General features: G+C 45.2%; 4 protein-coding genes across 4 annotated transcripts in view; 1 reads left to right on the forward strand and 3 right to left on the reverse strand.

The window, feature by feature from the left end:
• Nucleotides 1-44: 44 nt before the first annotated feature.
• LOC131271356 (katanin p60 ATPase-containing subunit A1) lies at nucleotides 45-16,283 on the reverse strand. Its single transcript, XM_058272759.1, is given in 7 exon segments — nucleotides 45-538; nucleotides 608-841; nucleotides 914-1,901; nucleotides 2,430-2,656; nucleotides 4,742-4,750; nucleotides 10,540-10,637; nucleotides 16,266-16,283. Coding segments are annotated over 7 exon segments (1,773 nt in total). The 3' UTR covers nucleotides 45-339.
• Nucleotides 12,844-15,199, reverse strand: LOC131271355 (another transcription unit protein). The gene is made up of 3 exons (XM_058272758.1): nucleotides 15,094-15,199; nucleotides 14,903-15,029; nucleotides 12,844-14,829 (listed from the first exon to the last, which is right to left on the reverse strand). The coding sequence occupies exons 1-3, from the start codon at nucleotides 15,122-15,124 to the stop codon at nucleotides 12,930-12,932; spliced, it is 2,058 nt and encodes a 685-aa protein (XP_058128741.1). The 5' UTR covers nucleotides 15,125-15,199; the 3' UTR covers nucleotides 12,844-12,929.
• On the forward strand, nucleotides 15,523-17,634 carry LOC131271357 (uncharacterized). Its single transcript, XM_058272760.1, has 3 exons — nucleotides 15,523-16,014; nucleotides 16,166-16,855; nucleotides 16,930-17,634. The coding sequence occupies exons 1-3, from the start codon at nucleotides 15,691-15,693 to the stop codon at nucleotides 17,284-17,286; spliced, it is 1,371 nt and encodes a 456-aa protein (XP_058128743.1). The 5' UTR covers nucleotides 15,523-15,690; the 3' UTR covers nucleotides 17,287-17,634.
• Nucleotides 17,635-19,876: 2,242 nt separating this feature from the next.
• LOC131272087 (neuropeptides capa receptor) overlaps nucleotides 19,877-27,372 on the reverse strand; it is a 29,020-nt gene continuing 21,524 nt past the window's right edge. Inside the window, exons 7-9 of the mRNA XM_058273709.1 lie at nucleotides 26,364-26,556; nucleotides 22,518-22,628; nucleotides 19,877-20,578 (exon numbers count right to left, since the gene is read on the reverse strand). Of these exons, the coding sequence (XP_058129692.1) occupies nucleotides 19,877-20,578; nucleotides 22,518-22,628; nucleotides 26,364-26,556 (1,006 nt within the window). The remainder of the gene's footprint in view (nucleotides 20,579-22,517; nucleotides 22,629-26,363; nucleotides 26,557-27,372) is intronic.

Below are 27,372 nucleotides of genomic sequence, written 5' to 3' on the forward strand. Positions count from 1 at the left end.
ATTAACATACATCTTTATTGGTCTATAATTATATGAAAAGGTCAAAACTCACTTCGAATAACATCGAACGTTGGGATAAAGCAACGAAATTCTATTTAACACAAGAAAAAAACATTCTGATTGGATTGGATGAAAAATCCTTCTTTCGTCCTGAAAAAGCCAAGAACCAAACCGTTCGATGCGGTTCCATTTTATCGTACAAAATATCTGCCATATTCTATTGATTAATAGTGTATCGGGAATTGCTTATCTAATGCTGCTCAATGCTGCTGGCATGCGGCTGAGAACTTTGAGCATACACCGTGCTTGTTTTTTCGGGATCGTAGGATCGTAGGCTCATTAGCACGAACCGTACTCGTCCATCCACGTTTCGTAGCGAGCAACATCGTTCGCCGAAACCGATTTGCGCGTCTTCACCATCGCGTCCTGGAAGTCCTGAGCAGTAACGGGTAGATCGACCTCCTCCCGGCGTATCATCTTAATCTCCGACGGGGTAAGACCGTTGATGTGTCGCCGCATGGCCATCATTGCTGCGTCGCTGTGGTGAGAAAGAAACATGTGATGAAGGCATTCGTTGGATACATCATTTTTGAGCCACGCAACTCACCGACAAACGTTGGCTATGTCCGAGCCGGTGTAGCCGCTGAGTTGCTCCGTAATGGTGTCCGTGTTGAGATCGGGCGATATGTTTACCCCCTTCAGGCAGAGTTCTAGCAGCGCCTTGCGCGTGTTGTCGTTCGGAAGACCAATGTAGACGCGCTTTTCGAACCGCCTCCGGAAGGCTTCGTCAATGTCCCAGGGATGGTTGGTGGCCGCCAGCACCATGATGACTTTATCATCACTAAAAACCAAGACAAAATTGAATATTGTTAGAAGTGATATTTGATCACGGTTAGTTTACTAGCCAACTTACTTGGCCGCATTAAGACCATCCATTTGTATCAACAGCTCTGCCTTGAAGCGTCGGCTGGCCTCGTGCTCGGAGTCGCTGCCCCGACAGGCACACAGTGAGTCGATCTCATCGATAAAGATCGTACTGGGCGCATAGAAGCGGGCCATCTCGAACAACAGCCTCACCAGCTTCTCACTCTCGCCCCGGTACTTCGAGGTGAGCGTGCTGGACGAAACGTTGAAGAAAGTCGTACCACACTCGGTCGCTACTGCCTTCGCCAGCATCGTCTTCCCGGTACCTGGTGGGCCCACCATAAGCACGCCCTTCCACGGGCGTCGGATGCCACGGAAAAAGTCCGGCAGGATCACCGGCAGTACGACCGCTTCCTGCAGTATCGCCTTCGCTTCGTTCAACCCGGCCACATCGTTCCACTGAACGTTCGGGTTCTTCTGCAGCATGTCCTTCTCGAGCGTATCGATCAGGTGCGGCTCGTAGCCGATTCCGTTGAACATCGACTTCGACTTGTCCACCCGCTTCACCGGCGAATGTTGCTGCTGCGGCGAGTTCTCCTCGACCGAGGTCACCTCTTGGTCGTCCGAGCCGCCACCTTCCTCCGAGGAAGACTTCTTCGGGCGCTCCTTGATCTTCGAGGTGGCCAACTTGCGCGCCCGGATACGCTCGACCGAGCGGCTCTTGCGGAGGGACGACTTTTGGCCGCTGGTGCGGCTGCTTCGCCGGTCCGTGTTGGGTGTGTTGGAGGAGCTCGTGTAGCCGATGCTGTTCTGTTGCGTCAGCGATGAGGTACTATGGTGATTGGAGTGATTGATCGAGGGCAGTGTCGGTTGAAGCTCCGGATCGCGCCGTCGGAGTGAGGAGATCCAGCGAGAATCCGTCGCCGTCGGGGGTGAGGATGCGTTCGCGGCCAGGTTCGCATGCCGTGGGTTGGGGTGAACCTCTGCAATGTGTCAGGATGGAAAATACAGGCCAAGTTAGTGTGCCTCTTTGATAGCTCAATCAAGTTCCGATACGGCAGGACGCGGCACGCAGCGGCATTCCGGTAAACCGCGAGCGATTGAGGTTAATGATTGGCATCCGCGATTGGACCCTTCCGAAAGTAGACCGGACCTAGACCGATCCAGCTTCTTACAATCGCACGCAAGTATGTCACCGTCTCATTAAATCCTCAATCCCTTGCCTAGTCTAGCCACGGTTGTGCCACATTTGTGTTCCACGGACCACACCAGCAGCGAAGTAGTGTTCCACTTTCACCCCCGTGTGGCACCCCCGCCCTCGTCAAGGAAAATGAGGAACCTCATACCGTGTAGCGGTCCGCACTGACCTTGTGTCGGTATTTTGTTCTTCTGCAGGTTGACGCGGATCGTCGAGGTGCTGACCGTGCCGGCCCCGACCAGATTGCTCACGTTGCTCGTGCTCGTTGCCTTCTTCACTCCGCCGTGCCCTCCTCCCGGTCCCGCCCGCAGTATCCCGTCCTGGCCCAGCCCCCCGAGGGGACCCACCCGGGCGTCAATGAGTCCACCGCCGCTGCCACCACTTCCCACTCCGCCGCCACTCCCATTCCCTCCGCCTCCACCACCGCTACCACTACCGCTGCCGCTACCTCCTCCGCTGCCCGCCCCACCACTGATCCGGGTCGGGCGGTGCGTGGTTGTGATTTTCGTGAACGCGAACGGTGCCAAATTATCCAGGATCAATGTGTCCATCATGCGGGCCATATGCTGGAAGCCGGACGTGGACGGGGCAGAGCTGTGGGAAGGGAAAAAATAGAAGCGAGCAGAAAATAGAACAAAAACACAACGATGAAAAGGACAATATTAGTGTTCAAATTGAGACCATCTAATCAGCTCGGAACGCGAAACTTTTGCGTTCGGTGGAATAAAATGTAGGTTAGTAGAATGGAGAGTGGTGAGTCGCCTAAAACGGGGTCAGCTTGTTACTGCTCGGACCGGATTAAGAGAACTACCATCATAAAATCGTCCAATGCAAGCAGCATGTCGTGCTACTTCTCAGAAACTGAAGAATAGAACGGGTGTAATCTAAGATTGGTGGTGGCCCAATCTTCAAGGCACAAAGCATTTATATCTAACTATTGTTTCCTTTCAATTTGCGGTCGAAGTACCCAATAATATTTGAATATGATCGTGTTTTCTCTCGTGTCTGTTTCATCCAGGATTATTACCTCCCAAAGGAGTGGTACGCGCTTTACTGTTTTTTCCTATTTCTTAATTTAAAATCTGTCAGATTACGTTTAGTATTTCGCGTGGGGTTTTTTTTTTAAATTTTACTTTTATTCAGCACCCAAGAAAAGTTTGCTAACATATAAAAAGGATTGATGTAGATTTTGTTGATTATTAAGGCATCTGATAACTAATGTTATTTAATGGCGATAGCGATGGTAATAAGTTTTAGAGTATTGATTGTACTACTAGAATCGATAAGGGTGATAAATAAGAGAAATAAGGATGAAACTAAAGTCAATACAATTTACGGGATAGAAATAAATTTCACCTTAATTTTGATGTCAATCCACTTCAATCTGTTACTCAAAATCAGCTAATTAACCATAAGTCAAAAACAATATAAAACCCATTCAAAAGATATGTTCACACTATAATCGTCGATTCAATTCAAAGTTAATCTTCAATTGATTCAAGTAAAATTTGAGTTCATACTTAAGTGTAACAAAATAACCCATTGAATAGATCGCACGAAACTTAATCTAAAACATGCCAACAAACCCCATACCGTTATCAACTAAATAAGAAAGAAAAAGAATTCAAGTACCAATAGTATGAATAAGTCGTTCTGCTTTACAATTTGTCCTTTCCATAATGTGTTTGCAAGGCTCCATCGGCAAGGATATTAATCTGCATTTCCTCAAACATAGCGGCCGTGCGGTTTATTGTGGTGAAGAAAGAAAACATTTAATATCGCACTGTGGCACAAACATTCCTTTTGCCTCTCATACTCCCTGCAGAGGGTGGAAAACCCGTGTAGAAAATGTGACTAATCCGTTCCGCCATCAATTACTTTCGTCTTCTTGGCCGCGATATTAAACTAAAATGCACTGCGTCCGACGGTGACCTACTTACACAAAGGTGTAACTCAGAGGTCGGTGGAACTAGGGAACACTTGCACACACTTGACATACGCCATTGGCCACCTGGTGGAGGTCCTGCGGTTGACTAATGTTGCCCGCAGTTCAAAGACCTTGGCGAGGTCCGGGTCAGCGAATGCCCGATAGAGATCTCTACAGGACCTCATATGCACTGGTGGTGTTGCCCGAAGGTGCATACGAATGCCTTGCTGGTCATTTTGAGGTCCCACGATTACTACAAAATAAACCATTTCACGCCATTCCGGCAGGAATTTCTCACACGATTGCTTTGAGTACTTCATGTAGTTTGCACGTCCAGTGTGCATTTCGTGAGAAGAAAGAACTACGTTACGGGAAGTTTTCCCATCATATTGGAAATTTTTCTCCGTTCCTTGTCCACCTCGACTGTTCCAAGATTGTTTCCTATGATTAATCGCTTGGCCGGAGTTCAACTTCCAACGATAGCCAAGTCCGTACCCTCGTCATATCACGAGCTTCCAAAGACCTTCAGCTGCTCATAATGGACCAGAAAAAAAGGTACCAAAAGTGTACTAAGGTTTACCAGCGGGAACTCGCTGAACCATCCCGACTCGGTAGTCGTTTGCGTGCAGCGCCTATTTTGAACCTCCGTTGAACTAAGAATACCGCCTCTGACGGCAGCAGGATGTGTGTGGAAATATAATTACCGTCCTTTGGAGCACACCGGAACAACGGACCAACCCCTACCGAAACACTTCCCAGCGCTTCAACGATGTCAAGGTAGTGGTTCTTCCGAAAGAACCCACGGCCCGAAACGCTGGTGTTGCTCCTGCTGTTTAACTGATAAAGAGACCTTGGGCACGCAGTATCGTTAAAAACAAAAATGGTGTAATCTACCCACTTTTTGGGTACCTTCTACCACTTGTAGTTGTTTCAAGGGCACCGACATGATGGCGATAGCTAGCCTGATAATCAGCGGGAAAATGATCGATGATAATCAGATTTATATTTCTAAGCATTTGAGTTACAAAGCACTTTGCGTGTTAACGATACAACTTTGGCTTTGCCGGAGGTTTCTGAACTTTGGAATGGAATTGGAGTTTTGTAAAGTGTGAAAAGTGTGTGTAATGAAACTAAAATAAAACTTACAAGGTCAGCATTGGGTGACCTTTTCTTATGAAGCACATTCTTTTAAGCAAATCATGTCCTTTCGTGGTGAACTCATTTCCGGTTTCCTGGCTTCAACAATTCGAAGGCAGAGGGTTGGTTATAATTTGGCCAAGGGCCTCAGGGTAATTTTTGTTATGAATGTTTATCGAAACGGTCATGTAGTCCAAATTACATTTTCGACATTGAGGATGTTATTTCATGGTGACACTTTTAATTATACTTATTAGGAATCAACGTACGGATTTTCAAAATAAGATATTTAATTCATCTTTCGAAAAACCATGCAGAAACAGAGTGATGGAAAACATAGTAAAGGCGAAATTTTGATAAAAAATACATTCAAAACCTATTCCATAAGCAGAAGAAAATAATCTGAAGCTAGATTGCCTGAGGGACGCAAAACAATATATTTTACTGGTTATTTACCATCAAAGTTCAGTGATCCCAAGCAAAACATGAGAGATGACCAGACGTGGACAATTTCAGCCAGCAAAGAAAAAGCAATTTATATCAATTAAGGCAACGTTTACATTGCAGGTCGGTTTCCACCGTGTAACGTTTCGATTTACAGGATTGATTTACGACCATCCCGATACCGGTGATCCTTTACTGCTGTCGTCCATTCGTACAACAGCCTGTGTTCGATGGAATGCACACGACTGCAAGGAATGTGCAGCAACAGAATTCGCTCAATCTACTCCCACCCGTGCTACCATTTTCTCCCCTTTTTCCACCCCTTTTCGATCAACAAGAGAGACAAGTGCATGTGTAACGTTTTCCACCTGCTGAACGGTCTATCACAGTAGTGTGGTGCGAAAAGTTCAACGAACCCACATCCCCTAAGGACCAACAGGGGAGTGTGTTTGTGTTGGTGTTCGGCCCATCGCAAGGGAAGTTTAATTTTTCCCTCCCCTTTCCGCTGATCAATTATTTACCACGTCTGTAGGCCTCCGCCACGTGGCCTGACTTGTGGCGGTAAACCCACGTTTCTATCAAGAGCATGTGTGTGTGTGTATGTTGGAGTCCGTTGAAACCCTGCGGGAGTAGTCCCGAGCTCAACTGGGACAACGACTTCCTGCCGGAAATCGCGGAACTGGTTGGAAGACAAATTTCTTTCCAACGCGCTAAGGGAGGATTTTTTTTATTATTCCATGAACACTGGGGGAATGATGGAATACAATTTACTACACCAGGAAGGCAATTACTTTGGGCTCTTCAGCGAACCAGAATACCTTTGGAAAAGTTTTCAACCATGGTGGAAGTACATTAAACTTCTTCGTTTTGAAGCATGGGTGAAAAAATTAGGTCAACCATTTCAAACATCGTTCGTTGGCGAATCTTCTATTTGCTTACATGAATGGAATCGAATGATCCGTTTAAAAAATTGAGTCACAAACGCCGTCAGGTGGAACCGAAGCACAAATATTGCCACAAATTGGGACCGAATTTTTGTCAAATAAAAAGCGTTCTCTAACCAGAACTGTTAGTCATTTAACAAGGGAAAACGCCCTCCTTTTTCCAAAATATTAATTTAATCTCGTGTGTTTTACATTTTCTACAAACACTCAATTTTAGAAAGATTAAATAAAAACACCATAAAATGGATGATGGACAAACAATGACCCCGCCCAAATCCGTTTGCTCAGCGGCACCAGATTGCAGCAAAAATAGAATGTTTCATTTCAGGCCGGTACATAGCAGAGACCGGCACAATGGCGACTTTCGATTACCGACCATTTTCCCCACCGGTTGTTGTGATACCTCCAACATCGTTAATTGCCCCACGACCCTGTTGCAGTGCGTTGTTTGACGTTCTCTACCGCCCGATTCCATCGGACAAAGATTACATCGCTCGGTACATCCGCCAAAACGCCGGTGCGAACCTTTTCCGTGCTTGGAAAAATTCAATTTCCCACCGGCAACAACAAGGAAAGTTTCCCGCGACCACACGAAGGGTTCATCGTACCTTTACCATCGACCGCGCACGGGAGTTTCCCCTGCCGGACAGTGACTTCGCGGACGGTTTTGGTCGGCTGATGGCCTATGTACCTTGACCACCGGGTAACACGCACACCGAACTGCCTGTCCACTAGCACACATACACAAACAACATGTCAAATCCGGTGGCACAATCATGGCGATCATCGTCGGATTGGGTCCGGCTCCTTTCGGCAAGGACCCTAAATGTTGGAACTAAAAAACAACCCCATTCCCCACCGTGCAGTGGTTGGTTTTTCCCTGGCGGCGAGGGAAGCCCTGACGCTGTAAAAGTGCTGACAGATTATATACAAATTCCCACACTGGCCTTAACATAGTGGCAGCACGAGGACGATTAACGAAAAATGTACGCGACGACGGGTGCCGAGTTTTGGTCGTTAGTTTTTATCGATTGGATTGCAATGGTCCAATGAATATTCACTACCGAAAAATCCAATTTTCTGACAAGTTTTAATCAACTTTAATTATAAAAAGTTGGTTTAATACTTTAAACAAATCATTAGTTAAATTAAACATACAAGAAATTAAATTAAACATACTGATAGAGAGTGGATTACAACCAATCTACAAAAGTGTCTTAAGAAGTTTGCTTTTAAACAAACCGTTTGTTTTGTTCGAACCAAGTTTTGACATGTTAAGTCAGTAACTTATAGACGAGATCATGCCTTTGAACTCCTAGCTAAAAATATACAGACTACTGAATTGATTCTATGAGGACTAAATTGAGGACTCTCAACCCTTTAACCGGGTTCCACCCTCTTGCAGCCTCGCTTACCACTCGTGTAGATTCCATAGCGAATGGTACGGCGTGTGGCGGATCGACTCGATGCTGTGGATCGGGACGGCGACTTCGTATTCCACGTGGACGTCGGACCGTTCCAGGGCCGGGTGCGAGTTGGAAACGTTACGAGACATTTTGTACGTGCTTGCGTTAGAAGGATTGTGGTTTGTGCCGCCACCCTGGCCACCGATCGGGGCCACCCGGGGACCGTACGGGTCGCGCAGATTATTACCGGTGGCGCCGTGGCCAGCCGCCTCGTACGGCTGCGGCGGGGCGTAGCCGTGGTGGTGCGACGGCTGGTGGGGGTGATGGTGGTAACCGTGATGGTACTCGCTCATCACGTTGCTTCCACCGTTGCGCGGTCCGGCGGCCCCGTACTGTACCAGCATCCGGCGATGGGTTCCGCGACAAGAAACTTCCACCAGCGAGTGGACAATTGCAATCCCGATAGGGTTTTCCCCCCGGAAGGTGCGATCGAACGATACCCGGTAGGAAAGTTTGTTTCCTCTAACACTTAACTTTTTTCCTGGACCAACACGCTATAGCGATGGTTTCTTGTCAGAAAGAAAATGGAAAAAACCACCAACTAAGTTCACTGGACTGACACACTGACGGTAAAAATCAATCACCAGAGGCCACTGAACGCCAACGGTGGACACGAACGACCGCTGCCGACCGGTATGGCAACGCGAACATCGCGAACTAAACCCGAGCACGTCCCAACACCGACTGAGCTGGAAAAACTCGACTTGACCGCAAACGTTCGCTGACCAGTCGGCACGAGGCAAGAAAAAAAGAATCCAAGCGAGGAAATGACTTCCGATACCAAAAGGCAGGTGGAAGGAGGAGGTGGAGGAGTCACACCGAACCACCCATCCACCCGCTAACTGAGTTGAACCACACGCAACCCACCCCTCACGCGGCATAGAGGTCCTTTTCTGGGGAGAGCGCGAGGGTAAAGGCAGAGAACGATATGTGCGACATTATTTACCACATGGAAGTCCAGCAGACACCGAAGGAGTAAGCGTTTCAGTAGAACCCCGAATTGGACCCACGGGTATTGGAAGGACCCTTTCGTTTCCTTCGCGAGTGACTTGGGGAGGGGTTCGGGCTTTCTTACAAATACACTCGCCTCCGTCTTCAACTGACCAACTCCTCCAGAGTCGCGTGCAAACGCCACCTCGAACGTGTTAGGGGGTTGGAAAAAATAAAGCCCAGAAGTGGGGGGAGGGAAAAAAAGAAGCGATAGAATGGTGTTTTCAGACGAATACTTTGGTCACGACTACACCGAGCCGGCACAAGAAGTTACCAACGAATTAACGGACCTTTTGGGTGGCGCATTTAGATACACCAACATTGAAAAACCTAATGAACTCCATTGTGTGTGTATATAGACGGAGGGGTGTTAGGGTCCTTTAAGGGTTCGTTTCTGGTGCTGTCGATACAGTGGCCCCTTCTTTCTGGCTGGTGGCTTAACTCGCCATAGTGCGTACATTTTAGACGTCCCCATGAGGTCTACAAATCCACCTTCATGGTAGCCGCTTATTAGTATCCTTAAAGAAAGCACCTGGGGGGAGCGAAGAAAGAAATCTAAAGCAGTGCCCTAAACCGGACCAACCGTATCGATTACTAGCTCGGACCTTTTGCAACGGAATGGCTCGAATGGAGAACTGGAACACCTCGGAAGAATGTAGAGCGTGGCGAGTATTTCCCTAGTGACTTTGGATTTATGAGTTTTGATGAGTTAATACGGTTAACGCTAACCATCGACACGGTACACGGTTACAATTTCGGTCATGCTGTCCTTATTGCGCCTTTTTTTTCGAGGAAAAGAGGTCATCCCAGCGCCAATTATGTTCGATACTTGACTATTCTCAAAAATGAGTTATTTTGAGACTAAGTCAAAATATCTTAAGGGTGGATGTATAATCTTATACATTTACGGAATTGAAACCAGTTTTAAACATATTAACTACTGTGTTATTTATGTTTTATTGAAGTGAAGTTGTTTTAATAGTTATTATTATGAAGTTGTTTGCAAAAACTTTTTATTATCTAAAACTGATGAAAGGTAACTCAAAACTTTCAGCACCATTACAAGAAAGGAAATTTGTTTTTTGTCTCTTTATTTCTTCATGCATTTCATGTTTTGATAATCATTTCAATCAATTGTTAGAAAAAAAGCAATAATCAATTTAAGAGATGTTGTTAAGCTTTTTCGAAAAATTTACTGCTGTCCTCAATGAACTTTCAAATGTTAAATAGGAATTCAAAATGCAGTATGACTTTTTTTTAAACTAAAATTAATTAGGAATTATGCCTTAAATAAAACTGGTTTATCTCAGTTTGTGAAATGTTATCTTGCTGTATCATGCTTTCCCTTATACCTTGATGCCCTCTTCAAAATGACCATTCAATCGACCAGTAAAATACAACATTCATAGCCATAGCGCTCGGAACTCGGAACTCAGTTCGGCTGGCCAATCCCAAGAGTGTTGCGTTCCGTTACATCGCAAAGTGATAAATAATTCTATTTCCACTTGCCTACATTTCCCAGATGAGAGTTGATCCCGGCGTTAGACATCCGAGTCCTCAGATACTCACGATTCGACGATGGGCAGAAAGGAAACTGTTGAATCCAGCGTCCGGATGGTGGTGTTGCCCCTTACCACCACCTTTTCGCGCGTGATCCGCCGGTATGTCTCGTCCCGTCGCATCCCGCTTCCTGCTTTGAGTGTAGGCCGCTTGTGGTGATTGTCTGTTGCTCTTCCTTGGCCGATCGATAAGAAAACCGTTCAATACATGGACCAAAACAAGCTAGCCCGACGGCGCGTGGCAGAGGAATGGCGAGACTAAAAGATGGTCCGTTTTCCTTTGGCACTGAGGACCTTTTTCCCCTTCCTTATGGTTTATGGTTGAAAATCAGCTTGTTGTACAAAGGCGTTAAAGCTGAGCAATATGTTTTATATCAAACACTTCTAACGGTAAGTGTGAGGATTTCCGTAATTTGTAAGCCACAGATATAAGATGCACTTGCCAATCTAATAGACGTTTAGCTACGCAGATGCAAGAGCGGGTATCAGTGCAATAGTTGTACAACAAAGAAGATCTTTCCAAACTCCAAAACGGAGCGCACTTTGTTCACCAAGTCGCACAGCCTCATTTGCATTATTTCCAATTAAAGCAATGGAAATAAAACTCCTAGCACCAGATACTACGTTACGGCATGGACGAAGCAACAGACACGAAACGAAAGGCAACGCAAAAGACGACAATGACGCCCCCAACGATATTTACACAGCGGTCACTTGTGATTCGACTAAATTGCTGCCCGCAATCTGGCCAATAGTTCGGCCTCGTGAAACTTCTCTCAAACCACGGTGGTAGAGCTCTTTCCGGATGCTGTGTGCTGATAAACAAAGTCCGGATAAAACACCGACACGGCCACTTTGACGTTTGACGGACGATAAAAGACGGAAAAGATGGTCGAGACAGCCTCCACCCCGAAGGCAGACAGACAGACGATGGAGCCGGAAAACCAGGAACATCACATCCCTTTTGAGGGATACGTCACACGCCGTCGCCACAGATGCCAGACTTCGCAAGGCGGCGAAGCACGTTGACACTTGCGAGAACATGCAAGGACATGCGCAGATTCCCAACACCAGGAACCGACTGACTGAAGGATGGCCACAGCGAGGGTCAGTGGACGTTTCGATGCACACACCGTGAGCCATATGTAAGGTATTCGATGCACCGATGGGTAGATTGCATACCAAACGTTGCATTCATTTCCTTCGGGTCGTTCGGTTTATGTGGCCAGGTAGTTTATGTACAGGAAGCGAGCATGTGCTACACCGGAAGCCATGCTAACCGTTTACGTGGAAGCATTCTTCGACCGTAGTCTGTTGCATTTTTCAAAGTTGTTATGCACCTTTGACGCATCCTTTCGTTGGTATGCTGGTTATGTTAACGTTAGAGTATGCTTATTTGATCGTTTAATTCAAACAGTAAAATATTCTCCCCAAAACACCCTTGAAATTGAGTTACAATTTTAGAATGGGTTTCTTCTATTCACAAAAAAAACAATCCTCCAAATTGGATACAATCCTACCACAACCCGTGGGTTAAACCTGCCCGAACGCGAATCAATCATTAGCATTAATGCTCATCGTTGCGTTGGTTGTCTCTATCGTATACTTGACCCACTTTCGTAGTCCATTAACCTATTCGGAATTAGGACGACATTGACATCGGGGTAGGTTAGGAAACGGTTTATCAATTTTAGTGATTTACTTCCGCAATTTTTATGACTAGTATTTCCAAGGAAACGAGCAACTATCTAACTAGTGAAATTAATAGCATGCAACTACTCACATTCTGGTCCGCCGAAACAGCACCCGATCGGACGCCGCATTCTCGAACAGCGCAGGCAACGAAGGAATCGATGAGAATAACATGTCTTCTCCGTGAAACACTTGCTAAACTATAAGAATATATTATAATGCATCCAAACATTCAACACTTTAAACTATTTGCATCCCCCGTTGAAAGGGTTTTGGTAACTAAAGCACATGCTCTAAAGAGCGTGGATTCATCTCGTTGGACTTCAAACGATACGGCACGAATGACAACGTGTGGCTTCTTCGTGCGAAGGCGAACAACAACTGGCGATCGCATTCCGTATTTCTGGCGCGTGAAGAATGTTTATCGTGCATCAACAGATTACTATGGCGATAAACCATCATTAGCACAATTTCCGGACGTTAACGGTAACACAGGCCCCGCATCGTGAGTTGGTGAGTGTTCGGCATTCGATCCATTTGGATGGTTGGTAGGATTGTATGAACTATCCTGTACTTGTGATAAGACAGTATTTATCAAACCGGGACCCTATATGTTGTACGTTGTTTTTGTCTCTTTATTGAGTTAGATTTATGTAAAGGATAATTATGTAAAACTATACAAGGTGCACCAATCTAATGTGTAAAATCCTACTCGTCACTGTCACCGTCGGATTGGTTGCCACCCTTACCACTCTTTCCACTGCCCGATGCTTCGCCCTCCGACCCGGAACCGGAGCCGGAATGCGTCGGGGAACGTGTACCACGCGACTGTTCCGAACCCGACCCAGCATCGCTATCGTCCGAATCGGCCAACGATTTGAGGGCCTTCTTTTTGTCGATGTTCTTTTTGCGCCGTCCCATCTCCACATCGGACCCCTCCTCATCCGAGGAATAAATGGCCGTGTTCTGTCTACCACCACCCTTCGCCTTGTCGCCCTTGAACTTGTTCTTGATCGCCGCAATCGAGATGCCACCTTCGTCCTCCGAACCTTCATCGTGGTGATACGGATTGCTGGTGTTCGCCCCCGAGTCACGCCCTCGTTTGGGTTTGGTCGACGTTTGCTTGGCACGCATTGCCATGCGGAGCTTCTCTTCCTCCTTCTTGAGGTTCTGCTTACGGTCCGCATCCGGATCGAATCCGACCTGTGTAAGAATCTTAATGCCGGACGTTTTCTGCGATCGATCGGCCAACGAGATAAGCATCTTTTGATGGGTGAACGATTCGGTCGAGTGTGGCCGGAAGGTGAGCTTGGTGCGGAACACCGACTGACCTTGGAGACCGGTTCCCTGGCGGATGAACAGATGGTTATGGTCGCCCTGCAGTGGTTGCTTGTACACGTCGAAGATTTCCGAGCCGAGGTGTAGGCTCATACTTCCGTCGGACCACTTGACGAAACGGGCGTTTGTTTCACGTTGTGCATTACCCTTATTGTCAATATTATTCCTCCAGCGGATTGTGTTTTCCACCTTCAGCTTCAATCGCTGGCGACCTTCTTCATCGAGCGTTTCTTCTTCGTCAATTTCGTCCTCGTACGTTTCCGCATCGAATGGGCGCGTCTCTACGGACAAGAAATTCGGTAGTTTCACGAAATGTATATCCCGTCCGAGGTCCGTCACGATACGCGGAATCTCCACATCGATGCGTGTCTCTGGAATGGGCTCAGGTTCCGGTTCCGGTTCCTTCGGTTCCTCCCAGCGTGCAAGGCGATCTCGGTTTCCTTCTTCGTCCGACGAACGTCGACTATCGCGGCTTCGGCTTCGACTGCGACTACGACTCCTGGAACGATCCCTGGAACCACCTCTTTCCTGTTCTTGCTTGCGCTGTTCGTCCTCCAGGTCGTCCAGTTCATCCCGTTCGCGACCGGATTCATCACCGCCACCTCCCGCTTCATCGGAACTAATATCGTCCGCGTCACCAAACAGTGCGTCAGCTGTCACGTCTTTTCCTTTGTCCTTTCCAGGCACAGCCTCTTCCTCCGAATCGGTGTCGATAAGTTTGTTCTTCTTTTTCGTTTCCTTCTTGGTACCATCGTCGGATTCGGAATCACTCAAAACAGCACGCTTCCTTTTCTCGTTCACGTCCGACTGAGCTGACCCCGACCTACTACGTGCCGATGCAGACCGTGCCGAACGAGAACGTGAACGAGATTTCCGGTTGGACGCAGGCGAACCCGACGCAGCCGATCCGCTGCGGGAACGATTTACCGGTGTGCCACTACCGGACCGGTTCTGTGGAGTGCCACTTCGGGAGCGATTTTGAGGTGTGCCACTTCGAGAACGACCGCTTCCGGAGCGAGAACCAGAACGCGACCGGGAATGCCTCGAACCGGATCCGGAACGGTGAGAAGCGGCTGGTGAACCAGAACCGCTTCGAGAACGACTTTTTCGTTTCTGTTGCCCATTCGGTGATGGAGAGCGACTGCCTGAACGCGAACGACCACCGGAGCCTCTTGATCCGGACCGGGACCTTTGCGATCCGGCTGAATTTGATCGACTTCGGTTAGGTGCCGGTGTGCCCGATCGTGAGCGTTGATTTGGTGAATTTGATCTACAAAACCAATACAGAATAGATTGTTTAGGTCCCTTTAAGTGACAAAAGATGTATCGTCAAAGCTTATTACCGTGAATCGTGATGCTCTAGAGAGAATCCAGGTGTTGGCGCGAGCTGCGGTGTTCCGCTACGGCTACGACTACCGCTTCGGCTTCTGCTGTGGCTCCGACTCCGGCTTCCCGAGCCCGATTCAGAACCTGCTTACAGAATGTACACCACGTTAAATGCCGCCTGTTAAAGAACACTGCGGAATATACTAACCTGAACCATCTGTTTCAGTTCTTCGGCCCATTAGATGGTTTTATTTAGATTTATCACAAGAAAATGTATGTTATGAACTGCGCTTCACTTTTCCGCATCAAACGACTCGTTTTGTTTTCAATCACATTCGTTATGTCAAATAGGAACTGCCAAAACTGACGTTTTACTTACGTCATTAGCGTTGGTTTTGAATGTTTTGTTGGCTTCAATTATTGAAGTAAAAATTTAATATTTATTTTCCTTATCAGTCAAAAATATAAGCTTTGATTTTACATCATAATCGTTTAGGTAATACTTTTTGAATAATTCAATTCCTTCCGACAAAGCCGTAACAATGCCGGGCTACTTTCACGCACGGCATGAATTGTCAAAACACGAGGCCTTCGAAAATACGAGTTTGTTTTGATTGTAACATTCGCTGCAAAACTTCGCAGCAACTTGTTGTAGCTTGGCTCATCAAACAGTGAATTCTCTGGGAGGATTAAAATCCTCCTGCATCCGAGCGCTAGTGCAACCAGTGCATTGGTCTTGCAGTGACCCAGGCCGGGCGGTAAAGTTGGCCCCTACCCGTCGATGCAGCAGTGAGTGCGAAAAGCGATGTGGAAATATGTTTCCCGTCGTATACGCGATGTGTACGACAAGACCGCAAATGTACTAGAGGTACGCCGCACCTGGAACTGCGGCCAAGGGGAGCGATTCTGCGCCGACAAACTCTCGGAGGAGGATGTTGGCGCCGGTGAGGACAACGGAGCGAATGGAAGGCGCTACTGTTTGTTGCAGGTTGCCCGGCCTAATCAGCTGGGCAGCGGGTCGCAAAAGGAGTACGGTACCGGGTCGAATAGCAGCGAGCGGGAAGGCTTCAAGCGGAAGGATTACCACCATCCGCATTTCGAGCATTCGTGGCTCGGGGCAATAACATGGGTAAGCTTTTGCCGACTCACGTTGATAGAAACGATTCCGGAAGAGGGGACAAAAAAAGCTCCTAAATCGAACGTAAACAAAATTGCGAAACAACCCCTTTATTCACAGAGATAAGATACTTATCTGTCCTGCTTTATTATCATTCTTGCAGACCAGTGCCATTATCTGTGGATGGTATACAAGCCAGTTGTTATGCCTTTATCGTCGGACCCAGCAGTTGGATCAGCCCTCCGGTCGCTGCGTTCCCACGCAGCTTCTTCGAGCCGCATCCGAGCGTGGTAGGCTTTCGGCGATTCACTGTGAGGCACTTTCACAGTACTTCGGGCTAAGACCTGCTGGTAACTTTCCATCCATACGTCACGCACCGTCCAACGACGCGGATACACTATACGTCGACGAGAATCCGAAGAGCAACGCCCTCTTATCGTCATTGGTCCCATTCGTGCCCTTCCGTGAGCAGGATTTTGTGGACTACACCGACCGCAACCGAGTCGATGTGAGGAACTTCGTGTTCCACATCAACAATGATCGAAAACCCACCATAGTTCCCCGGCCAACCGAATCGTCGTCCTCCGTTGCGACTGAGTTGCACCTGGTCAACGAACCTTCTTCCCCCGAAGTTCCCAAAGAATCGGAAACTGTCGATGGTGCATTCAAAAATTTGCTCTCCGTTCTGGGAGAGATTGAATTTCAATTGGGGCGCCGCAATTTAGAACTGGGCGAATATTCTGCGGCCGTGTCTCACCTGAAGCTTGGCGCCAGTCATCAGCATGCCGGGGCAGCGTTCAATCTGGGTATATGCTACGAGCAGGGATATGGCATGCCGAAGGATATGCGTATGGTAAGCCGGTGTTTTTCAGCAGCTCAACTGTTTGTACGATGAATTACGTTGTATCGTTGCTCTCCTTGTTTCAGGCACTGGAATGCTACCAGCTTGCCGCCGACCAGGGTCACCCGCAGGCAATGTACAATTTGGGCGTATTCTATGCCCAAGGACTCGCCGGTCTACGTCCGAGTCGTTCAACGGCGAAAAAGTACTTTGTAGCGGCGGCCGAGCTTGGCCTAGAGGAAGCAATTGCTGCCCTCGGACCAAAGTACCGACCGAGCCGGAAGGAATCCTTTGCATCCAACGAAATCCACGAGCACCAGTCGGGTACAGAGATTTTGCCCTCGGCCTATTTTTCGCTCTACAACGTGGATCAGTTTCATGCGCAAAAATACACCGGAGAACGATCGAATGTGCAGCTTCAGCTTACCTCCGCTAGAGCATAGACTAGCCATCTGGTGCTAGGAATCCCAATGCAATGCATGCAATCCCGGCTAGTAGAATCAGTATCCTTTTGCCATTTAATGAGTGTGTTGGTTTCCCAAATCCCTTCTTTAGCTACCATTTAATGCTTGATATCGTTTCTAACGTAAATGAAATGCCATTCGCATGTAGACGAGACATGTTTTGTCAGGTTTTGCTTTGTCTACGAAACGTTAGATTTGTTTTATGGTTTTCATGGTAGCTAACAATCCGTTTATTGTGGTGTTCGGGTTTTATCATCATTATTGTGCTATTGCTGGATCAGAGATCATTGAATGAAAGTTAATAAACATAACCAAAACTAACCTGTGTGTCGTTTGTTTAAATTGTTTTTGATTTCGCGTTGTGATTTTTGTATGGCCAAGGTCAAACGAAATAAATGTTAATAAAAAAGCATCCAATGAAAAAGCTGAAGAGTGTTATTAAGGTTTCAGTTGAACAACAATTTTATGTTTAGGTTAAACAAATGCAGCGGAGCGAAAAGAAAGAAAACTAAATGAATCTCAGCGGATCCGCGACAAGCTTCTCATCTGAAAGGTATGCCCCAAGCGAGCTCGTACGCCACTGCCACAAAATTAAGTGCCCTGTTAGGGGGAAAAAGTTATGACAACATTACCACTAACTACCCGGAAATCAATAAATAAGCTAAAGCTACCCTCACATTCACCTTCGTGTCCGTTCAAACTGCTTTTCATCCCGATTGGCGTATACTCCTCCAAGCGCGCCGGGAAGCACGCATGAAACTTCGGCCGAAGTTTTATGCTAAGCCATGAAACTTTCGATAAACTTTACCCATGCTTTCAAGTGAGTTCAAAACTCATCCCCACATCGACCCCTCCGGTCATCAGAACAAATACTAACCTTACAAGAGAAAAAAGAAAGTAGAAAAACAAACAGCCCACCGATATACAATAATCTTGAACGTTTTATTTATCTTCTGTATACAGCAAACATATCCTTCGGATTTGTTTTTCTGGCACATCAAATCTACCGGAAGTCTCGACCGCAGCTCACGTAGCCGTTTGAACGTCAGCGATCCGTGATTTGCTCGGGGGTCGAAATTTGCAAACCGCCCAGCTTCCGGTTCCGTATCGATAAAAGCATAAAAAACTAATCCTCGACGGTCTCCTCCCCTCATTCGGTAATTGATCGACTACAACGTCGTTTGGTCGGTGGTCACGTGGTCTCGTAGCCGGAAGTGATTACGCTTAGCATTTTTAACGTTTGCGATGCTCTGTGCAGATGTGAACTGGCCGCTCGATCGGTTGGGGTTCCCTCCGGTTCGTTATTTGGATTGTATGAGGCTTTTTTTTTAATGTTTGCCATACAAATTGTAGCTCGCAAACGTTTAGTAGGGCGAGAAGCGGTGGGAGTGAAATGTGTTTGCTTACAAAAATCAATGAAACAAGCGTATTATAGTATCCTGCCTATCTTGTGTTTATTCAATCTCTAGCGTTCTTTTAAGTTTTCTTTTATATGTTATTCCTGCAACCATTTTCTAACAATCCACTGCATTCAGTTCTTTTTTTTATGGGGATTTACTGTGTTTGTACGTTTAGTTACCATTTTACATGCTCACTTCCGTTCCTATCTTCACATAACTCTAATGCCTACGACCTGTTTTCGGGGAAAATTGTTCAACTTTTAATTCAATTTGTTTACTGTTATCGGTTCTGCAAGGCTCAGCAGTTTGAAAACAATTTGGCGCCCGGTAATGGAAGTTTTGTTCAAAACAAGTTGAAAAACTCATAACTAATCCGTGTTAAAATATCATACAAGTAAAAATACATTGAAAATACAGGTTTTATGACAAAACATTCATCATCATTAGTCTTAACTATTTAACATGAATTCCTCCAAGTTGGTTATTCTTGTTGTACTATTTGTTTCATGGGCGTATTTAAATTAAAAAATCATTTTTTTGGTTTCAAAAAACCCAAACATAGTTCATTTCTTTGACAGTAAGTATAAAAGATTTAACATTATTAACAGATTGGAATGTTTTTACATTCCTTCCCCAGGTCGTAGATATTTGGGTTAAACATGTTAGTGTCCCTACAGCTATAAATATAAATCCTTTTCGAATTTATAAATCCTTTACGTCATCATCATCTTTAACATACCTCTTTAAGATCATCTACCTGCAAAAACATCACTTGGAATATACTTGTTTGGTACACACTTGTAGCCTGGTATGTAAAATCGCCATCCAAACGGTTAGATCCGTTATGATTATATACTTAGGTTTTGGTAGTGAAACGGGATTGCGCTAAGCTCAACATCACATTGTCGCACTGTACAGATCATTTTTCTCGCTTAAAAAACTATCTTATCGCTCACACGAGCGCACACCGCAATGTCTATTGTTTCGTTTGGTTTTTTGAAAGTTTGCTCGGAAATTCGATTCCGTACCGGTGCCGGGACCCTTTGGAGAGTATCCGGGACGCGCAGTCTGAGTATCCTCCCTCCGCCGTGCAGAACCTCCACCGGCCACGTGTTGCTCGTCTGGTGTTGTTGGGAAATCAACAGTAATAATTGTCGCTCACCGTACCGTTAAATGCACGTTTCCCGTTTGGGATCGCTGAGCAACACGACATCGGCGTCCGGTTCGCCACACCGCTGCCCGGTGGCCGCCAGTTGCGGGTGGTGGTGGAGATAGTGAAACTTAGTGGATGCCAGACTGTGACAGCTGCTGTCACCAAACTGCACGACGGGGTTGCTCAGTGGGGGTTCCGGGGATGAATTCACTTCTTCTCCAGCCACATCGAGGTCCGCTCGTACGGGACTATCCATCGAATCATCTGCCAGCATTACGGTAACGGTGGGTGATGGCATACTCGAGTGGTCCACTTGATCCTTCTCACCATCGAGCGTTCGTGGAGGATCAACCGTACCGTTTTCCGGTCGTACCGGGGGAGATTCAGTATCGTAATTTCTATTATTACACCCGTTGCTGTTGTTATTTGTGTGGTGAAGGCTGCCGGAAGCAATATCGTTGCAGCTGTCACTGTGACTCGCCGGCTCGCTGGCCGGAACTACCGCATCGGGCCCGAGCGGCCTGTCGATGCTTATCAGCGGTATCTTGAGACTATGCTCCGTCACCGTTGAGGTGCTTGACACGACATTGGTCACCAGCGTCGTGGCGGAGGTCGTATAGCAGCGGGGCCGCCCGTTGAGATTGCTCTCCAACATCACGACGACATCGGTGGTCAGGTTGGGCGACAGCGAGTTCCGGCTGCCGGGCATGTTGCCAATCTGATTCGGCGAGATAAAGCACCCGAAAAAAGAGAACAATCGGAAACTAATATTAATTATCGAACGGTTGGAAGGCATCGTTGTTGGGTAGAATTGTAGGCATTGTGATTCGGATACATTATGTACTATCGGTTCCAAGCTGTCGTCGTTGACATCAGGAAACGTAGAACGAAGTTGGGGACACACGTACAGGAACAGTCAAGAAGGGAGAGCCTTATTATCGTTATCATAACTCTTTGCCAGTGGAGCACAAACATATCAGTTAGGGCGCAGATGGGATTGGTTTGTGTGGCACGAGCTACCGATTTAAAACTTATGAGGAAACAATCAATTGTCGGTTACAGATCTATTCCCCCTTTTGTAAACACATCGATTATCCTGACACAGGATCGGAACGAGACAAGGCGAGGAAAACACCCACAAGAACTTGGTGGAATGCTGCGGAAATAGGAACACCGGCCAGCCAAGTGATTGCATTGAAGGAAAACTATATATGTAGGTATCGAATTGTGTCCAATGCTAAGCCTTGATACACAGAGGAAAAGGAATGTCTCGGTACAAATGTAACACAACATTCAGGACACGAGAATCTAGGTTTCTTTGCTGACAACACGCTTCGATGGATGCTGTCGGTCTACATCGGTTCAGATTATGGGTTACATTCCAACATACATCGAACGAAAGATTCAAGCCAGAAAAATCCTCGCACAGAGAATGTACGATTACGGACGGAAGTGGTACGCGGAGGGACGTCTATTCTTACTGTGTGTGTCCAATGATCGATCGTGGTTTCACTAGGATACGGTGCTCACGTTCAGTCGCTGGCAAAAGATAAATTGAAATATGTTTTCTGTTAAAGCTGGCACGAGCCTTACGACGTCTACAGAGTTTCCGATACATTCTCTGTTTCCGTAAAATCTAACAACAGTTCTTGTTTACTCTTGTGGTGGGGGGCTTTATCATTCGGTAGATTTTAGTTTGAACGTGCAAAGAAATGGCCATGAATTATTGATAAAATTATTTAGAACAATATATTATTATTCCATAAACGAAGGAAATATTTCATCAAATGTTTTAAATATTCTAATATTGTAATATAAAATTTTTCAATATTATATTTCATATGACAAAAGAAATGAATTTTTTAACAATTGTAATAAATTAATTGTAAAACCATCACAACCAAAATCTAAGCAAAAAATCTAAATTGTAATTTGGTTAAAATGAATAAAAAGTTATTATTTTGTTAATATTTTATTGAAAACCTGCTCCAATGAATACATGGTTAAGAACCCCTGATAAGCGATAACTAATAAACTATCATCACAAAGAGCTCGCGAAAGCATTCTTTGTGAAAGGATAACATTCTTAATGTGCGGAAACATTAAAGCTCCAAACAAATGTTGTCTCGTCGCTCTCGAGCAATGTCATCCATACGAATGGCTTGTTTCTTCACAGGAATGGCTAGCGGGAGCCCAACTACAGATATCAAAGTGAAGGTTTGTTTTTTGTAGATAAGTGGCAGCATGAAATGGCAACGAACGTTTGCTGACTCTCCACCGATTTAGGTCAACGGGAAAATAAGCATTCATTTCCTGTTCGAATCTTCATGACTTCGGGGGAAAAGGATCTTGAAGAGGTTCATGGAGCGAAAAATTACTAGAAGCTACACAGCAGTCTTGCGATGGTCTGGTGCTTCAGCATAAATTAACGTTCCTTGACGTTTTCTAGCAACTAATGAAATGGCACATCGGAGAAGGGCGGAGTATGAATTGCATGACCTCAGCCATGTCATTCACTGGACTCGCTTATTGTGGACGAACTCATGCTGAAAACGATAGCCACTGTGGGAAATGAGCTGAGAAGGAAAACTGTGGTAGCATTTGATTGGTCCGGTTGGTCTCCAATGATCGGAACTGGAGGACCTTTCAACTCTCACCTGCAAGGAGTTCCGTCGTATGCAGTTTTCATTGTACCGAATGCTGTTGTTGGCATGCAGGTTGCCCCGGAACCGGGAACGTTTCGATTGCATCATGGATCGAGCACGCAGCTGAGAAGAACATAATAATATAGAAGATCTACATTAGTTCACTTACGAATTGCAATGTATTTTGCATATAAATAAAGGACCCCTTTTACCCTGTTGTGAAGTTAGAGTTTGAACGGATCGTCTTTCTTTTTTAGTCTAATAGCTCTGCGGATAACAAATCGAATTTGGCATTAAAAAAAACCAAAAAAAACAACATTCCCATAACAAAACATTTTGAAATTAAACCTTCACTATTCCATCCGATTATTGGTTGTACTAATGTGATTAAAACCTACTTGTTGTTATTATGGAAAATGAACACTGTTTTATTTTTCCCTTATCAAAAATAATCCTTTATAGCCATCAATCACCAATCAATCAATGCCATATTGTTTTTGTGAGAAAAAGATTTAAAAGCTTTGTCTATGTTATGAATATGTCCAGAAAAAAGAGGCGATGATGAATTGTTCAACAATAAATGGATGGTTGTTTGTAATATTTTGAATCATATTCATAGATTGATAAAACAGAGAAAAACATAAAGGATTTACAGGAGGGTAATGAGGCTTTTTTGAGAACATGGACGACATAGACCTGATTCTATGGTGGGTCGATTTGTATTTGCTTTGTAAATAATCGACACGACATGGTATCGGACTGCAGGATATATTCCTTAATCTATCAGAAGCCGTTAAGACTCGCATAAGTGTTTCATCCCATACTATAGGAAATTACTAGATCGATTAACTGAAAAGCCGGATTGATTGGAAATATATTCGCTTTTTAAATCGTCCTGATTTCCCCAAGGTTCCGAGCTGATATCCTTTTGTCTCGGAGTTGATTGAAAAGATTACCAGGACTGCTAAAGCTTTGACTGTTCGGAATAAATATGGTCGATTTTGTCATTTGCTCAATATCGTTTGCTGTTATAAGACTAAGGACAGAAAAGAAATGAGGTTATCCTCGTAACATCAAGATTTCACAGAAATTGAAAGCTTAGTGCGCTGCAAGGACCACTAAACCCGAATTGCCATCATTTCCACAGCACATCCGGTCGAAAAACATAAGAAAAACGATAGGATTACAGTCGGTTTAGGTGGGTCCGATATGGTTTCCATCTATTTTTAAGATATTGCTCTGCCCCTGGTTTCGTTCGAAAAGGGCTTCGACATTGGGTAAGTTTGGAAAAAGGATTATTTTTGGGGCCCTTTGAAAATTGTCCACCTCCAGCACAAACCAAGGGTTTGGAATGAAAACAGTATAAAATGATGTTATCATATTTGCCAACAGCAAGAATTTGTCACCCTCAGCAGCAGGCGGTCGTTGAAAAGGGTTTTGCCCAAAACATTCCACAGTTTGTACTGGGGAAATTAAGAGATAAAGTAGTGGCAACTCGAGTAGACGATTTATTTCACCAGTGCGAAGGAAGGGTGGGGCAAAAACACGGTAAAATACTTTGGAGAAAGAGAATAACGTGGCACAAGGTGAACGGAACATGTTTGCATCATTGCACCGCAATGTAGCGCATATTTGGTTGCGGCGAAAATTTAGAAAAAATACAAGCCTAATATACAAACAATTCAAATTTGAGCGGCAAAACACGGAACGGTTACTGAGGACCGAGTTTTCGTTCCGAGTTGAGACACGCCGATAAAAACGTCGAGGAATGTTGAATTCGATTTTCCGTCCCATCACTCGCCGTGACAAACGTGCACAACCGTTGAATTCTCGCGAAATTCGTTTCCCTTTGGGAAGTGGTACTAGCTGGAAAATTGAAGAAATTCCTAACGACAAACACGGTCGGCATCGCTGGGTGCGGCTTACTTTCAAAGTTTATGGTGTGAAATAAAAGAGCACACCACCAAGATGGTGGAAAATCAGGAAAAATCACCGTACCACCCTCTTTGGCGAGGCACAGGGTGGAAAAACGATCTTTCCCGAGTGAAAGGCATCTGCGCCCGGGAAACCGTAAAAAAATGGAAGGAAAGCTCAAATTTCACCAATTTCCATCAATCGACATTCAAACCCGGTTGACCCGGAGCATTCAATCTCAGGTCCCGGTCAGGCTACGGCACCACAAATCGACCACCAAACGAGGCGATACCGAAGGCGCGTGCCGATGGATTTACAAGGAAGCAACTCGGATGTGCTTGATTCATGGCCCTCCAGAGTCGTCGGATGCGAACCTTCCCAGATAAAAAAAAGGATGAGTATTGCTTCGCAGCTCCCATCGCTCTTCGCCGTTGGTGGCTGATGGCATGGCTTATCCTCCTTTTTGCAGGCTTATCCCACCCAACCCCTCGTCCATCCTTCTATCGGGATGGTGATTCACACGCGCGTTGGTTTAGTAGAAAATCTCAAGTGTTACGTAGGCGAACCGCAACATTACGGTGTTCGAAGAAATGGGAAACAAAGTGAGCCTCCCCACGGGAGGGTTTCGGGTTGTGATGGCTGGCTGGGGTGCAGGTCGGTGGAAGCTGTTGCTGAGAAAGGGCGTTGGAAAATTTTCCAGCACCATTTCCTTGTGCATGCTCATTTAGGCGCTTCCCATCCAATATTCGATGAATCACTTTAAACCGTCGGCTTGGGAAGTTAAACGCCCTTGAGCCCTCAATTAGGCCTCGTCATGGCGATGTGTTAATCTGATTTTAGGACGTAATAATCGACGTCAGCTCCCGCTCCTGCAATGGTGCGCCGGGTAGGTTAACTGAAAAAGGCACGTGTGCGATCAAAAATGTTGGATAATGACGTCAGTATCATGGCATACTAAATGACTGGAGTGGTGAACTGAAGTTCTCGAGCAGATATTAAAGGAAACTTTTAAACTAATGCTCGGAAATAGATTTATGAGTGAAAGTGAAATGAAAGTACACCGCAGTTCTATTAAAGGATATTTAAACTAATTCTCGGGAATAGATTCATGGGTGAAAGTATAATGAAATTAAAAGTACCTACCGTTGATTGAAATAGTGCTTGAAAGAAGCTTGAATAATTAAGTGTTCGATGACCATTCAATTTTGATGAGGAGTGTAAATTCTATGCATGGTTTTGATTTTAAATATGTAATGAGAATGAAAATCAAACAAGAAAAGTGCTTAATATGTTTCTGCAAAACTGCACAATTTCATATTCCGTCATTTTAATGCGATAGAATCATTTATGACAGCTTGGTATTCAATTGATTTTGCTTTTTGAATAAATTTTATGTTGTAAACCGATTATGAGTTTTTCCTGTACTATGTAATATCAATTAAAAAAATTTACAGAGTTAAGCATACATAAAGTACGTGAAATATTTCAAATAACATTTTGTTGTTGTTAAATAAAATGTTTGTAATTTAATGGACTAAACGTTATTCCACATGAAATTTATAAAATGAAGATATTAAACTCTATGACAAGAAGACTTTACTCGATTGATGTTGATAGCGATATTGATAAATATAGTGCTTTTTCTATAAGTGGGAAACTAATTCCATCAAAAATATGTTGTCCTAGCAACGATTATCTCTTCCCGCAATGGAACCTATAAAGTGTTAAATTCGTTGGTTCCGTTACAACCGATTTGGTGGGATCCACCCACCCCGTTTTTGTCTGCAAATATTTTTCTGGAAGTGTTTGAAGTTCAATCAACCAACCTTCCGACAGAATGCTGGTTCTCTGGGGAACAAAAATGGAGGAAACCTCCTTTTCTACCTCCCGCAGACTCGAGAGCTGTCAATCGGCGGGAACAGTCTGCCCGTTGGAAACACTTACCAGTCGTGAACTTTCGTAGCCCCCGTACCCGTTGCCACCGCCGCCCATGGTGACATCAATCGTCGTTTCCCGGAAGCTCGATTGGTCGCGGGCAAATCCGGACCCGAAACCGCGCCGCCGCCCGCAGAGCGTCTCCCGGAACGCGACCCGGTATCGGTGCGACATCACGTTGTACAGGATCGGATTGATGGTGCTGCGGCGTGGGAGTGGAAAGCAGTGGAAAATAGACGGAATGATAATAAAAATCCATACAAAAATGAACAGAAAAACATAATACGTTTGGTTGTAGCTTAAAAACAGTTTATATAGCACTCTTTTCTTCTTTTTACGACCTCAGGGACGTCGTTTTGCGGAATTCGGACACACCGGAGAACGAAGAAACATGAAACCGGGTCGGAACATCTCTCTTCTGGGGATGAAAATGCGTGCCGTTATTCTGGGACTTCTTTTCAATTTCCATATCAGTTCTAATGCTGTGCGATCATATTGATGATCATTTTTCAGCCCACACTTCGACGTCTACTGTCCGTTTTGCCGTCTGAAGATTCAATGAAATTGTATCACGACTTATGGCGGTGGCTTAGGTTACCCTACAAGTGGCTTTTGCCACGGGCAGTTGCATTGAAAATCATTTCTTGCCTGTACCAGATATCGGCTTCATAGGATACGCTACAATGTTCATTTCTTTTTCTCGTTTTACAACATTCTTTAAGCCAAATTGGATTTTTTTCTCAAAAGCTTCGGTGACATGGAACTAGAACCTTTCTTAGTAGTTGTTTTCATATTTGTTCAGTGATTGTACATGGTGAAAGTTTTTTTTAACACCACAAATGTTACCATTTGCAAAAGTGACAAGAACTATCTATTGAAAGTAAATATGAAAAACCCATTTGACTTATTTTGTTAATACAATAAAAGAGCTAATCGAAATTATAAACATTAACATAAAATATGTTAATTGAAAGTTTACAAAAACAGTATTAAATTACACAAACATGGAAACATGGTA

The sequence above is a fragment of the Anopheles coustani genome, chromosome 3 (genome assembly GCF_943734705.1).
Source record: "Anopheles coustani chromosome 3, idAnoCousDA_361_x.2, whole genome shotgun sequence".
NCBI lineage: Eukaryota > Metazoa > Arthropoda > Insecta > Diptera > Culicidae > Anopheles > Anopheles coustani.

Coding starts and splice junctions, on each gene's coding strand:
- LOC131271357 (XM_058272760.1), top strand. CDS start 15,691: ATGTGGAAATATGTTTCCCGTCGTATACGCGATGTGTACGACAAGACC. Junction 16,015..16,165: donor GGCTCGGGGCAATAACATGG/GTAAGCTTTTGC, acceptor TCATTCTTGCAG/ACCAGTGCCATTATCTGTGG. Junction 16,856..16,929: donor TGCCGAAGGATATGCGTATG/GTAAGCCGGTGT, acceptor TCCTTGTTTCAG/GCACTGGAATGCTACCAGCT.
- LOC131271355 (XM_058272758.1), bottom strand. CDS start 15,124: ATGGGCCGAAGAACTGAAACAGATGGTTCAG. Junction 15,030..15,093: donor AACTGAAACAGATGGTTCAG/GTTAGTATATTC, acceptor TTCTGTAAGCAG/GTTCTGAATCGGGCTCGGGA. Junction 14,830..14,902: donor CTAGAGCATCACGATTCACG/GTAATAAGCTTT, acceptor TTGGTTTTGTAG/ATCAAATTCACCAAATCAAC.